The following is a 14375-nucleotide window of genomic DNA, read 5'->3' as shown; positions in this document are numbered from 1 at the left end:
ATGAGTAAAAACAACCTTCAACACCTTGCTTTTCATTTCAGCTTCGGTCAAATGAATCTGGAAGAACGGCGTAGCAGCGTGTCCCGGGAAGATCTGGCCAATGCCACGTTGGTGACCATCACCAACAACATTGGTTCGATCGCACGAATGTGTGCCAGCAATGAGAAAATCGATCGGGTGAGTTGTCTTGATTTTTTTTCTTTTGTTAACGGATACGATGCGGTTGTAAAACTCACTTGCAAATATACGAAAAGAGCTCAATCGTATTAATGCAGGTTTTTCAGGTAGCTTCTAATATTAATTCGATTTTGTTGTTTTTTTCTTCCGGGATTTTCATGCTCGCGGATGATTAATCCCTTATTAATTCGATATTGAAAACCAAACATCTTTTCTGGATTCATATACAAGGGTCGATCATATTGTATTAGTGGATTTTTATGAGTCAAATTATCAGCTCTAATTGGATTGGTGGCTCATTCGGGATGAATAAGCCACTGGAGCTTAAAACCTCTTGAGAAAAAAAAAGAACAAAAAAAATATTGGTGGCCCGAAATCATATGCGTGCTCTGGTCGATTTTTTCGTCGCTTTTCACCGGAGCATATTAGCAACCTGAATCCTTTCGAAATGGTCGTAGATCCTGTGGTCCGAGGGTAAGTCATTGGTAAACCTTCCGCTCTGACAAATGTTCATCAATTTTGGGACAAATGGAAAAAAACAGCTCTTGTACACCGCTTGATAGCGGATGCCACTGAGCCATTTTGGTATTACAGTAGTCGAGTCGAGTCGAATTTCAGTGGAGTAGCTCGACTGAGTCGAGTGCTTGAAGGTTCGTGACTCAGTTGTTTCACTCGACTACCGTAATACGACATTTCTCTCGACTCGACAGAGACTGGAGTCGAGTCGAGTTACTCGACTCGTCCTACTCGGCCCATTATCGGCTGTTCGCTGAAGCTTCCGTTTGTTGTCGCAACATGAGCGTTTTACTGCCTTCATGTCAACTTTGTGAGTACATCTCTTGATTCTACCAATCAATTGTTTGCAGTTCTTGCTCTCCAATTATTTTTGTACACTAAAGAGCTCAAAACTCCGAAAAAAATCTTGGATTCGGCGACACTGAGGCAAATTTGTCGCGTTGTGGTTCTTGGGTACAAATGGGATCGAATGGGTATTCACGAAGGATTGTGTTTTTTGGCATAATGCGATAACGCTTTATCCGGCCAAAACACGTATTGTCCATCTGCATGATGTTTGTGAAGAATCGGCATCAAAATTTTCTTCAAACATTCATTCTGGTACACATCTTGATTAATAGCCAAACTGGAGTCAAACTGATCTTCAGTGTATTTTGCGGCCTTTGTCTCCTTTCGGAACTTAATTCCAACATTTTTCAATGTCTTGCCAATGTACTGGTAAGAACTATTGAACTTTTTGGCAGCATCAGTGAATCCTTGTTGTTGAAGGGACGAGAAAGAGAACGAAGTCCTTTTTCCATAGCTTTTGGGGATTTTAGGATATGGTAAATAGTGGAGGTCGCCACATTTTCACTATTAAAATGTTGTACTGTATACTTTTTGCCGAGATTTTTGTGCAGTTCGTAGAATTGAACACGCTCCTTTTTCTAAACTCAAAATTAAGTTGTTTGGCTCCAAACAACATTTCAGTGGCAGCTCCCAACTTTGAGTTCGACTGGGAGGAATACACCCGTCCATGATTTTTCGTTGGACACTAACCGACAACTTCGGGCGTGGTTCGCAGTATCTTAACCGGAATTGACGAATCTTCGATTGCATGCCTTTTGATGGCCGATCGATTTTCAGCACGTGGATTGGGACACTTTTGTGCTGTTTTAAAACGGAAATGAGCTTGTGCTTTTTACTATCCCGTTGAGTAACGCGCATCAAAGCGCTTTTCCTATATTGCCTAGGGATAGTGAACTCTGGGTATACCCAAAACAGAAAACGTTTGTCGGAGGTCAACCAAAATCATCATTTTTTCCCCAAAATATTCGAAATAAATCCACCTACTTACGCTACGCGTCCGTCCGATGGAATCAGTGTTAAGGGTCATTCGAAAATCTGAAAACATTTTTCTTCATATCTGACCCTAATGAGCATCCATGTCCATGTCCATTTCAACTGTTTAGATCCTAAGATGGCTGAGCCTGTTGAAGACAAACAGACATTTATTTTTAAGATTTCAGATTCATATATTAGGCTCATTCAGATCTCATATTGCTTATCGAGATTCAAATTTCTGATTCAGATTTTAGATTCAGAATGTCGGGGTTCTGGATTTCAGATTTTGAAACTTCAGATTCAGATTTCGGTTTGAGGTTCCAAATTTCGTTTCCACGCATCTTCCTCTATTTAACGATAGTGAACTGTCAGTCATACCTAAACCCATTGCATTTTTCGCATACAAGGTAGTCAAAAATGTTTGTTTACTTACCTGTTTGCCGTTCTGGTAGAAAATAACCCCACCGTATACCAGCATGTCGAATATTCGATGAGGTTCTTCCTCCGACGAAACAAAATGACGGTTCCACTTTTCCATTTTAGCAGTGTTAAAAAGCGGAAAAATATTTGTCTTGAAAAGTTTCGTAAGACGAATGTCGCAAAAAGAACAATTGCACGTGGTACGAATTTGGAAATATTAGTTATTGCAATACTACAACCAAACTACACTAATTTTCTGAAAAATGATTTCAAGACTGCCATTATACCAAATGACTTAATGAGTTGGTCCTTCCACTTCCTTATGACTTTGCCTGAGAATTCTCGGCTCTGGCGAACTTACACGGGTCCGACTAGGCGTCGTACCATGGCGACCAGTTCGATGACCTCCTCTTGGATCCGGTCCGACGATCTTCCATTTACGACCACGACCACAACCACGATTTCACGAATCCACTTCTTGCAATACCTCTTCTCTTTATGACCCGGCTAGTGACACGTCAACCGATCTTTCCTCGTAATGACTCGAGGTTTACGCACACATACCTCTTCCCTACACGACTCGAAGCCTGATCTCTACTCTAATGACTAAAGATCCGACCTCTCCTCGTAATGATTCGAGGTAAACGGTTAAAAAAAGGTTAACACATTAGACTGAGTCGATTTGGGGTCATTTTTTAATTTCTCAAACCCTGAAGTCTTGAAAGTTTCGTTTTGGTCCAAAACTCATCCATGATTTTTTGCAGAATTTTTAAGTAACGTTTACATGAGTAAATTTGAACTTTTAGATTTGTATGGGAAAATTGAATATTTTGTACTGAAAAATCAACATCATTTTTGTTTCTTCTGTGGAACCGAGCCTGCTAGTGGTTTTTGTGCCAATTTATAAATTCCTTCAAGGAAATTCTCCGCTGAACAACTTTGTCTAATATCATACCTTCGTATCTTTCTAGACAAAAAGGTTATAAGCTGTTTAACAGGTGTATATCTTTTTGGATTGATAAATAATGAATTCAATTGACACCACTGCTTGTGCCCCACGAAGTATGGCATGAAAAGTGGTCTTGCAATTGCTTATCAATGCCAAAAGACATACACCTGGTAAGCTAATAACTTTTTTGTCTAAAAAGATACGAAGTTATGATATTCGACAAAGTTGTTCAGCGGAAAATTTCCTGTAAGAAATTTATAAATTGGTACAAAAACCACTAGTAGGCTCGGTTCCACAGAAGAAACAAAAATGATGTTGATTTTTCAGTACAAAATATTCGATTTTCCCATACAAATCTAAAAGTCCAAATTTACTCATGTAATCGTTACTTAAAAATTCTGCAAAAAATCATGGATGAGTTTTGGACCGAACGAAGCTTTTAAGACCTCAGGGTTTGAGAAATTTAAAAATGATCCCAAATCGACTCAGTCTATTAACACATAACTTTTCTCTAGTCGAGCCTTGACCTTCTCTAATGATTTGAGATCTGACTTCACATGGTAGACTTGAGGTTTACGCACACACCGCTCCTTTTGACGCTTCGAGGCCTGATCTCTCATCTAACGACTCGACGAATCAAGGCCTGATATTTTCTCTAACGACTAGAGATATGACCTGTCCTCATAACGACTCGAGGTTAACCCGCATACCTACCCCTTCTTTTAACAACTCGAGGCCATGTCTTCTCTCACGACTCGAGGTCAGCCCTTTCATCAACTTGGAATGCTAGGTTCGTCATTTTTGCCCGCCATTGAGGTCAATCTACTTCCACCGTGGTCCGGCCTTCTTGTATCCTTTTAGTTTGGTCCTGCGGTACTCAGATATTCGAATACTCCCCGGTGGTGCATGCCGCTAAGAACATTTTTTTACTGCACGGGAAGCTACCGGATACATTGCAGTTTTATCACTCTAAACAGTCTGTGTTTAGCCAGAATTTTGGCATTCGTCGATCACAAAGCTAACTCGATATCTAAGGTTTATGATCGACGAACTCTTATACTCCACTGTCTCTTCAAGAGAGCTTTTTTGTCTGAAAAAAAATTTGTCGAGAGATTTTGGAATCGTTTTAATTTACCAAGATAGATTTGCATTCGCAGAAGAAATCATATTAAAAGAAAAAGGTTTAGTTACTTACCATCGTTATTATTATTTCTTTGTCTTCAAGGTGGTCTTCGTGGGCAACTTCCTTCGGGTCAATCCGATCTCGATGAAACTGCTGGCATACGCCATGGACTACTGGTCCAAGGGAACGCTCAAGGCTCTATTCTTGGAGCACGAAGGTTATTTTGGTGCTATCGGATGCTTGCTGCAGTTCAACGGTGAGCTTCACTCGCATTTTAACAGCGAATCTGAACTACTGTAAAAATTAAAAAAAAAAAACACACACACGAAAATCTAACGTTTCAATACTAGCATGCTTGCTAAAGCCTGGCAGCTACTTTTGGAATGGTGCTATTCGGTCGCTAGGCCGAAGTGGAGGTAAGTGAACGAAAGAGTCCACCATCATCGGTGTATCGAAATAAGCAGAAGAAAATCACACAAATCAAGAATAACGCGACGGATTTTACAAGAAAAACATATGATTAAGAATATAACCAAATCTACAAATCGAAGAATAGAGCAGGAAACAATATTGCATAAGCGTAGAAGGGCAGTGGAATACATTCGATAAGATCTAGCTTTAGGGCACTGCAATTCTATATCACCGGTTGAGTAATAAAGTAAGATATACATCTCGTGAGGTGCGTTTACGTCTTCGACTAGACAATCTTATGTTCTGTTGGTTAAGATTAGGTCGTGTATATGGCTGAACTGATTGTTTAGGAACAATCATTTTAAATTTCGCTTCAGTTTCAACAAAAAAAAAAAAAAAATAGGGAAAGTAGGTTATTGTGTAAGTTTAGTCCTACTTTACCAAGTTTGCCTGTTTACAAAGGAATGGCCGAAGCGTGAATGCTGATTTTTGTACGAAATTATGTAACTGATAAGCCGTTTGATTTTAGTTTAAAATTAAAGTTTATACAACGTATAAGTTGAACTCTAGGTTAATTTGGGAACTGAGAAAAGTTAAAAACTTCGAAATCATATTTCCATTTGTTCGTACTATTCTATGATGAGACCTTGAAAAGTTATGTTACGCTATGAGCTGCAAATGTAATATTTGCGCTGTTCTATTATAAGGTGTAAGCTAAATTTATTAAATCTTAAACTTTTTCTCCAAGTTAGTTCAACGTTACTTCAAACAGCATTCAAAAAATATCTCTAAAAAACTATAAGTGCTTGAACCATCGATCTTAGAAAGACTAGGTATTTCAACGCTGAAATAAGAAATGTGAGAAGTGATATCGATTGGGATAATATTTAATTTGTTTATAACAATTTTTTTGTTGAACAGAACAGGTACCAATTGGTTAAAAGATTACTACAATTTTCCGCTTAGTTGGCTATTGAATCATAACAAACACTTTACAAAGCTTTTTCAAAGAGCACAATCATGGAGTCAGCTGTGTGATAATTTCAATTACCACGTAGAAAACTCCATGAAATAGCATAGTTATATTTTTCTGAATTCACAACTTACTATCATTTCTGCTGTACATATTTCTTTCCGCAATCATTTTTATTTATTTCAAGCGTAAACCAAAACGAAAGTTTATTTATTCACCTTTTGATCAATTTGTGTTTCTTTTTTCAACTTCTCTGGATTGTTACAGTCGATCGTCGTTATCACTTTTTTCTTCTCCTTTTTTGCATTTGTCTATTGTCAAGCCGTTTTGAAGAAACTTTTTTGAGAATAAAACATAGTATATTGAAATTGGATCTATTGCAATCGATCTAGTGTTTGTGAGTTTTCTGACCGTTTGAAATATCACATTCCATTTATATATTTAATGTGAACATTTACATATATTCTTCATCATTTTTCATCAGGCATGGTCTTCGTGAAGTCCTAAATTACCAATGTTGATTCTAGTTGTCACAGTTAACATTATTATTTATTTAGTTTATCAGAAGATCAGACCTGTTCTAAGATATAACCCTGGAGAAACCCAGATTTGTTCCTGAATTTACCCGATTGAAAGTGCTCATTTAATACAGAAGAAGAAATCTAAAAGGGAAAACTCCGAAATTTATAGTTTAGTAACTTGACAACCGCTGGATAAAAACTTGCGAATTTGGTATTTTTGAGCGTGAAGTTAGCTTTCAGTTTTTCGAAATATTATTATTCAATTCAAAGAAAATATTGAACTAATTTTAAAAATCAATGTTTGTCTGAACATGAAAACTGAAGAATAAACAATTGCAATGCACTTTCACTGTTTTTCTACAACGTGTAGGTAGTTTTAAAAATCACTTTTAACTAAAAAATATCATTCAACATTAAGGTTGACTATACATAAAAAAACAGCTCAAAATACTAAATGTTTAACAAAAAAGTCTTATTACAAAAAAAAAACAGACGTAAAGTTAGTCAATTGTCTAAAGTTATTGGTTGATTAGTTAGGTGTTGCAGGTCAGTCGCAGTCTCAAGTCTTCGCCACCTTCTGGATCCATCTTTCGCATCCACACTTCCTGTTTCAGTTTGCGGTAGATCTCCTCCATGATCTGCCGACTATATCAATGTCGAAGGTAAACAGTGTCACGTTTATGACATCCATCTGGGTCGCATTCCTACTGATTAAACGTGATATAGGATCTCGTTTTTCTCGAGGTTATATTCAAAATAAGCATTTCATATACACAACATAGATCTACACATTTGTCATCGTCAACTTTCAAATAACATAAATTTCTTTTGCATCCCCATAAAAGAAATTTCGTTAGCATCCCTATACGAAAATACCCGGTTGCCGGGCGGTTGCTCTCACAAAAATCTTTAACCCCTATAGAGTCCGGAGGTTTGTGGAAAATATGCATCCAACGTGTGTGAGATCATCTGGGTGGCGCAACTGCATCGAATGCACTGAGCATGAGTTCCCCGGTTCCCGGAAAAAAGACAGAGAGCGAGAGCGACCCAAGCACATGGCACTCACGGGAAAGACCGCCCACCCACCAACTTCCGCATCCACCCAACTGCCACAACCGCCCCAACCATGTTTCCGTGAGAGCACAAGAGTGAGAGTTTTTCGCAGAAAATCCATGATGGTGTTGCGCATTTCCAGGGTCATTTCGCGCTCAGTTGGCACTGGATGGGCTAATGGTTGTTTATTTTGTAACCAATTGTGGGAGACAAGACTTGCTGACCGTGCCGTGACCACCCCTTCCGAACCCATGAACCCACGAATGATCCATGAACTGTGGGCCTGCAGCGAGGGGAACTGGGGATGGTGTACGCAGGTTGTTGCTACACATTCGCTCTTCCCGGCCGGCGAGTCAACCTTCAAACTATCGTCATCGTCAGCGTTGTCGACGACGGCCCAGCATAACATGACATTGTACATAGGTATGTAGGTAGTTTCTTTTATGTATGCTTTGTGTCAGGGTCGTAGGAGGAATTGACTAAGAGAGGGGGTTTTGGAGACAAATTTATCATACATACACCTCAAATTGTTCGTTTCTGTAAGGCAATAACTTTTTTCTAATTTTAAAGTTCCTGTGGTTCAGAAAATTTTCCTTCCCTAAGTAAAGGGTGTTTGGATCAAAAAATGGTCAATTTCAATTCGCCGTATTTTTTCTAATTATTCATATAAAAAACCTAAATACCCCTAATTTTGTAGGTGTGTGTGTTGAATGATACTTCTATTAAATCTTTTGTTTTCAAAATGGCGTCCATGCAAGAGGAGCTACGAATTAGAATTATGTACATGCGTCGTGAAAATCCAAACTACATGCACGCAGAAATAGCAAAATCGTTGAATGTGGCGAAATATGCTAAGTGGCTCAACCGATCACGTGGTGGAAATATTTTAACACACTGAACGAAGTTTTTCGAGATGATATCCCAATTAAAACACGAAGTGCACGTACTGCAGTGCGCCAACCTTGGTCGAATCCTGAACTACGTAACCTACGCAACCGACTTCGAAAAACAAGAAAAAGAATCCACAACGACGAACGCACGATTTACGTAACTTAGAGAGCGCCTACAACTCTATGCATGTCACGAGTTTTTTCGAATACATGAATGGCAATTCAAGGCAATTCACGTTCTGATGCTGCATAATTTTGGTCTTACATCAGAAAACGGAAGAGTATCCAGGATGTACCGCAAGTCATCGAATACAACCACCATAATTTACCACCTTTGTCAGAATCATATTTGCGGAATCGAGAATTCAACCAAAGTATGCTCAATTTTTCTCCGAATGATGTGTTTCATAAGATGGCTTTATTGGACGAAACGGAAGGTCCAGGTCCGGATGGCATCCCACCGTAAAAAATGAGCTGAGTCTTTGTCCATCCCTCTCTCGATAATGTTCAACAATTCTCTCGAGCTCAACACGTGAAAGATCTTGGTGTGATCTTCGACGCGCGGCTGGATTTTAAGAATCACACCAACTATATCGTTGACAAAGCCTCCAGAAGCCTGGGTCCTCTTTTCCGCATGACGAAGGACTTTAAGGACTACTACTGCCTGAAGAGTCTTTACTGCAGCCTGGTTCGATCGATCCTCGAATATGCATCTGCGGTTTGGTGCCCATATTATCAAAACGGTTCTGACCGCATCGAAGCCATCCAACGACGTTTTTTGAGGTATGCCCTTCGACACTTAAACTGGCAAGACCCTTTTCGACTTCCCAGCTACGAAAATCGCTGCCGCCTGATCGACATTGACAAGCTGCAGGACCACCAACCTCATGACGTACGTATCGAAACTAGTTAACAGGCTTGATAAACGTAAACAAGTTGATCTGAGTAAGGCTTTCGACAAGGTACCGCATGATTTGGCTGTTGAAAAATTTCGGCGATTGGGGTTACCTGATTTGCTCTGCGATTGGATAACTTCGTATTTCGTTGGCCGCTTTCGTACGACTGGGCTCTGTTTACTCGACACCTTTCAAAATTACCTCGGGAGTACTTCAGGGAAGTCACCTGGGACCTCTGATATTCCTTCTCTTCATCAACGATTTGAATGCTACTATTGAGTCAGAAAAACTGCTGTACGCCGACGACCTCAAAATATTTCGAAAATTTCTTCGTTAGTGGACTGCTGCGCTCTTCAAAAGGACATTGACAGTCTGTCAGATTGGTGCCATGAAAACGGCATGACTCCGAATATTATCAAATGTACTACCATCACGTTCACTCGACAACGAAGCCAGGTTGCCGAAATCACAGAAAAATCTGTATTCAGTGTTTTGAATATCACTCATTTTCAATGAATGTTTCTGATTGCACTTCGCACCTGAACGTACAGCGGTCGGGTTTCGTTATTGATTGCTACTGGACCTACCCGATCATCGATCGTTCAATTCATCGCTAAAATACAGATCACCTCGCACGATGCTTGCTGTCAAAACAGCGCAGCACCATCATCAAATTGGAATATCACCAATGCGCAATGCATATAGCGAATCTTGTTGGTCTTCGATCAGGAGTGAATGGATCAGGCAGTGAGTGAATGATACATGAAGCCGATCATTAGCGTATTTTGTTTGATTTGATATAAAGCAAATTAATAAATTTATTTGTTGTTATAACGTTTTTTAACATCAGTATGATCAAAATCAAATTGCAGTTGTGTTTGTGAGGGAAAGATGTTCACTTTCGCCGTGTTTTTCAATTTTTACAAGTTCTCTTATTAAAATGTCGTACGTCACGTTAAAACTACTGAGAATTTATGGTGTCCCGCACAACTGTTTGATTTTTCTCGTCCTGCAAAAAATAATTTTGAATTTCATATAATTCAGGCAGATACTGAGTGAGCTACATTCAGAATGGATCAGTTTGTATCTCAATCATCTCCGATATGCGATGTTTGCTGAACCGATGATTCTGAATGATGCGACTCGGTTTGCATAGCTGATAGGAGCGCTGATCGAGATTGCATACCAGCCAGGCGAAGCAGTAGCGAGAGGCGCTATCCCATTATACAATCGGAATGTTTCCAACAGGAAACGCATCCTGAGTGTTTGTTTTGATTGATTTTCGGACCATTGTCTGTATTGTCACAGAATTTTGAGCAAAATTCCATCACAGAATCTGTGTCACAGATCACAGAATTTTTAAAATTTTCACAGAATTCAGAGAATATCGAAATTTTGAACAGATTTCCAAAATCACAATTTTTTTTTGTCATTTTCGACTTTTTATTTCTGACTATAATTTATGAAAATATGGAAACAAGGTAATGTAAATTGATATTTTTCAGTTAAAACTGTAGTAAATTTCCATTTTGTTGATGTTTGATATGATTTCCCTGTGAATTTCATAAAAAAGCGTCACAGAAAACTTCACAGAATTTTAAGTTCAAATCACAGAATTCGAGAATTTTCTTTGTCAAAAACACAGAATTTTTTTCGGCAACCTTGCAACGAAGTCTCATCACTTTCGAGTACAAAATGTCAACGAATAACTTGAATCGCACATCGGTCGTCAAAGACCTTGGATCACTTTAAGACAATAAGCTCTAATTCTCCCAGCATATTTCCACGACAGTAGCCAAAAGTTTCGCAGTTCTTGGCTTCATACGACGGAACACGCAGTTTTTTAGTGACTTCTACAGTCTGAAATCACTGTATTGTGCTCTTGTGCGTAGCATTCTCGAATTTGGAGTGCAAATGTGGGCACCATTTCAGACGGTGCAATCGGTGCAATAGAGAGAGTACAACGATGCTTCGTCAGATACGCTCTACGCCAACCTTGGAACGACGCCCTTGAACTTCAGCTTTACGAACAACGTTGCTTACTACTAAATATACCGACGCTGACATCAAGGTGCGTATTCTTACAACGACTCTTCATTTTTGACATCTTGCAGAACAACGTGGATTGTCCAGAACTGTTATCACTTCTACCGTTTAAGAACTACCCGATCCCAGGCATTGCTGAGACTCTCGCATCGTCAAACTCAATAAAACAGCTGATTTCTCATGTTTACATTTTCTCGGCATATCGTGGTAGGTTAAACATAACAACAACATTACGCATGTTCAATGACCAGATGGTAACGAAATAAAATTGGCAACGCAATTGTAATGGTTTTGCAAGCGCACCTTGGTGAGGAGAATATAAATTCTTTATTAAATTAATTATAAATTCATATCAAGTTAAGACATGAAGGTATGTTAATGATTTTAATTGAAGAAGTTTTAAATACCATCAAAGATCAAATTGGGGCGACCAGTTGGTGTTTACATTTTTCAAAACAAAAACAAAAAAGCTACCCTACCACAATCTGTCTCAGGAAATACTCTATACGGCCAAAACAACCCTTTCGATGTACGTTGTGTTAAATTTGATGAATTTGCTAGTGAATTTGATTCAAATTTTTCGAAATCTGTTTTCAAATCTAGAATGGATAGTTTAATTTCTGTAACTAATTGGAAGCATCTGCAAAGATTGTTAAATAAAATAAATAAGAAATCAAACGTCACTAAAGTAATTAAAGTGTTCGAGGAACGTATTTCGACAACTAGGAGATCGGGATCTGGGGGAAGTCGAAATCCGGAAGCCACAGTGACGAACAGAAACGTGGCTAGCACTTTCAAGCGAAATTCCAATCGCTCCGTTCGAGATGTCGCCAATAATTTGGGAATATCGTTAACAACCGTGCATGAAGCCTAAAAACGATCCGGACTAGTGACTGCTAATCGCAATGAAAATCAAAACCTTACCACAGAGAACAGACGTACAAGCTCGAACAAAAAATCTTTAAAAAAGTGTGTAAAATTTCAAATGCTGACACCCAAAAATTCGTTGGAAATTGACTTGAAACAGTGCCATCTATTGCGCCGTTCAAAAGTTACAAATTAAATTTTCTCATTTCTCTTTGGTGTATTTGGAGACATCTGGTGACTAAGCTAAAAAGGAAAAATTGGTTAAAATGTTCGTTGGAAATTTTACACAAGTTTCGTGAAATAGCTTGTACGTCTGTTCTCTGTGACCTTACGGCAAAAACAAGATTTCGGAAGCTGCATACGACATTGTTGACAAAGTTTAATTGACGACGATACCTACGTCAAGGCGGACTTTAGGAAGCTTCCTAGACAAGAGTATTATAAAGATGGCAGACATTTTCAAGTATATTAAACTATCAAAGTTTGCCAAGAAATATCTCGTTTGGGAAGCTATCTGTACCTGAGGCTTGTAAAGCGACATTTTCGTTGCAGCCGGGACCGTCGACCAGGAAATTTACGGGAAAGAGTGTCTTCAAAAGCGTTTGCTGCCTGAAGAAACATGAAAAATTGGACGATAGTTAAGCAAAACCGTCAGAAGACCCAAAAAACTGTAAGCAGCGAGAAGCAGTTCAAAGCTAGCTGCCGTTCTGCGCCGAAGAAAGTGAATAAGGAGTCTGTACCAGGCTTGGCAAAAGTCATCGTCATGAGGCGTGAAGCTGTGACTGTGAAGCCTCTTGGTCCGTCAAACTCAATTGACTGTTCCTTAACGACCAGTCACTTCGTTTGCCAGCTATTCATTCCCCGGTCATTTGAAGCTAAAAGAATGACCTAGTCAAGCAATCGCAGTAAAAAGTACTCATTGTGTGTTAAACGACAATTTGCCACAAAAATACAATCTTGGAACAGCCATAACTTTTTTGTTTTAAGTCCAATCGAGTTGCAGTCTTCAAGTGAAATGTTAGTCTTAATTGATATTTTAATAAAACCTCCATAATCAAGCAATCGATTGCTAAAGACAAAAATGTGTGATGAAAAACTAGTTTTTTATGCTTCTTTAGAACACTATGTCTCAGAATCCCTTTCACACTTGAGATTCAGTGCAACCCCTTCCTGTTCGATTCTGCTCAAATTCGGCATATGGCCTTCTGGTGACTCCTTTAAACCATCAAAGTATTTTTTTGTAAGTATTTTGATTTTAAAGTAGTTATTTATTAAGACAAATTTGATAAATTAAATAAAAAATATCCTAAATTGTGATTTTTGTTAAGCATTAAATCGTGAATAGCTGTTCACACGTTGATACAAACTACATGTTTTGTTCAGCAAAGTTTAAGTGCACAAAAATCCGCATCTTTTGATGGCATTGGTATCAAAAATATTTTACGCTTCTTGGTACACATTTTGGTCAGTTGAATTCAAAATTTTTGGACCAAAAAATTATTTTTTCTTGAAAATAGCTTGCTAGTTTTACATTTTGATACAAATTCGGTTCATTTTGTATTTTTTACGTGTAGTTTTTAACTCAAACAAAATTAAAAAAATATAAAATATATAAATTTTATGAACATTTTTGGACCCAGAATTTATTTAAAATCAAATCTTTTGAAAGTGGACTTTTTTTTAAAGATCGCGCTTGCGGAACCTCTAAACATGATTATTTTTGTCGGCTCCATACAAAAGTTTGTTCTGCACATCCTAATCTACCATTTGGAGGGTGAGCCCCCAGATTTCCAGAAGTTATGCAATTTTGGGACACCCTACTATACACCCACTCCCCCCTAAACGCGTTACGTAATATTTGAATGGTCCCTTAGTTTGTTAGTTTGACCACTTTTTTATCCGAACACCCTTCATGTAACATTAAACTTCATTTTGGTTCAAAACTCACCCAAGATTTTTTGCAGAATTAAAAAAAATAACTTCTACGTGGGTAAATCCCAACATAAAGGTTTGTATGGAAAAATGTATTATTAAGTTCTGAAAAAGTTGTTGAGCTATCTTGTTTAAATTTTAGCCAACTTGTGATTTTGTATAGGAAGTTCTCTGCTGAACAACTCTGCTGAAAATGTTTAAATTCGTATCTTTCCAGGAAAAAAAATTATAAACTGGTGATTCAGGATATGTGTTTTGGAATAAAAAAAAAACAATTG

At 38.3% G+C, this 14375-nt stretch overlaps 1 protein-coding gene across 7 annotated transcripts in view; it reads left to right on the top strand.

Annotated features, from left to right (window-relative positions):
- The window catches only part of LOC129744582 (pantothenate kinase 3), a 61861-nt gene extending 55582 nt beyond the window's left edge, over positions 1 to 6279 (top strand). For all 7 annotated transcript variants that reach the window (XM_055737196.1, XM_055737191.1, XM_055737192.1 and 4 more), the window contains 2 exons: positions 42 to 177; positions 4611 to 6279. In XM_055737196.1, coding sequence (XP_055593171.1) covers positions 42 to 177; positions 4611 to 4808 — 334 coding nt within the window. In that variant the 3' untranslated portion in view covers positions 4809 to 6279. The remainder of the gene's footprint in view (positions 1 to 41; positions 178 to 4610) is intronic.
- Positions 6280 to 14375: the final 8096 nt, after the last annotated feature.

This window comes from Uranotaenia lowii, chromosome 2 (genome assembly GCF_029784155.1).
Source record: "Uranotaenia lowii strain MFRU-FL chromosome 2, ASM2978415v1, whole genome shotgun sequence".
NCBI classification, from domain to species: Eukaryota; Metazoa; Arthropoda; class Insecta; order Diptera; family Culicidae; genus Uranotaenia; species Uranotaenia lowii.
This window is presented reverse-complemented; position numbering and strand designations above follow the sequence as displayed.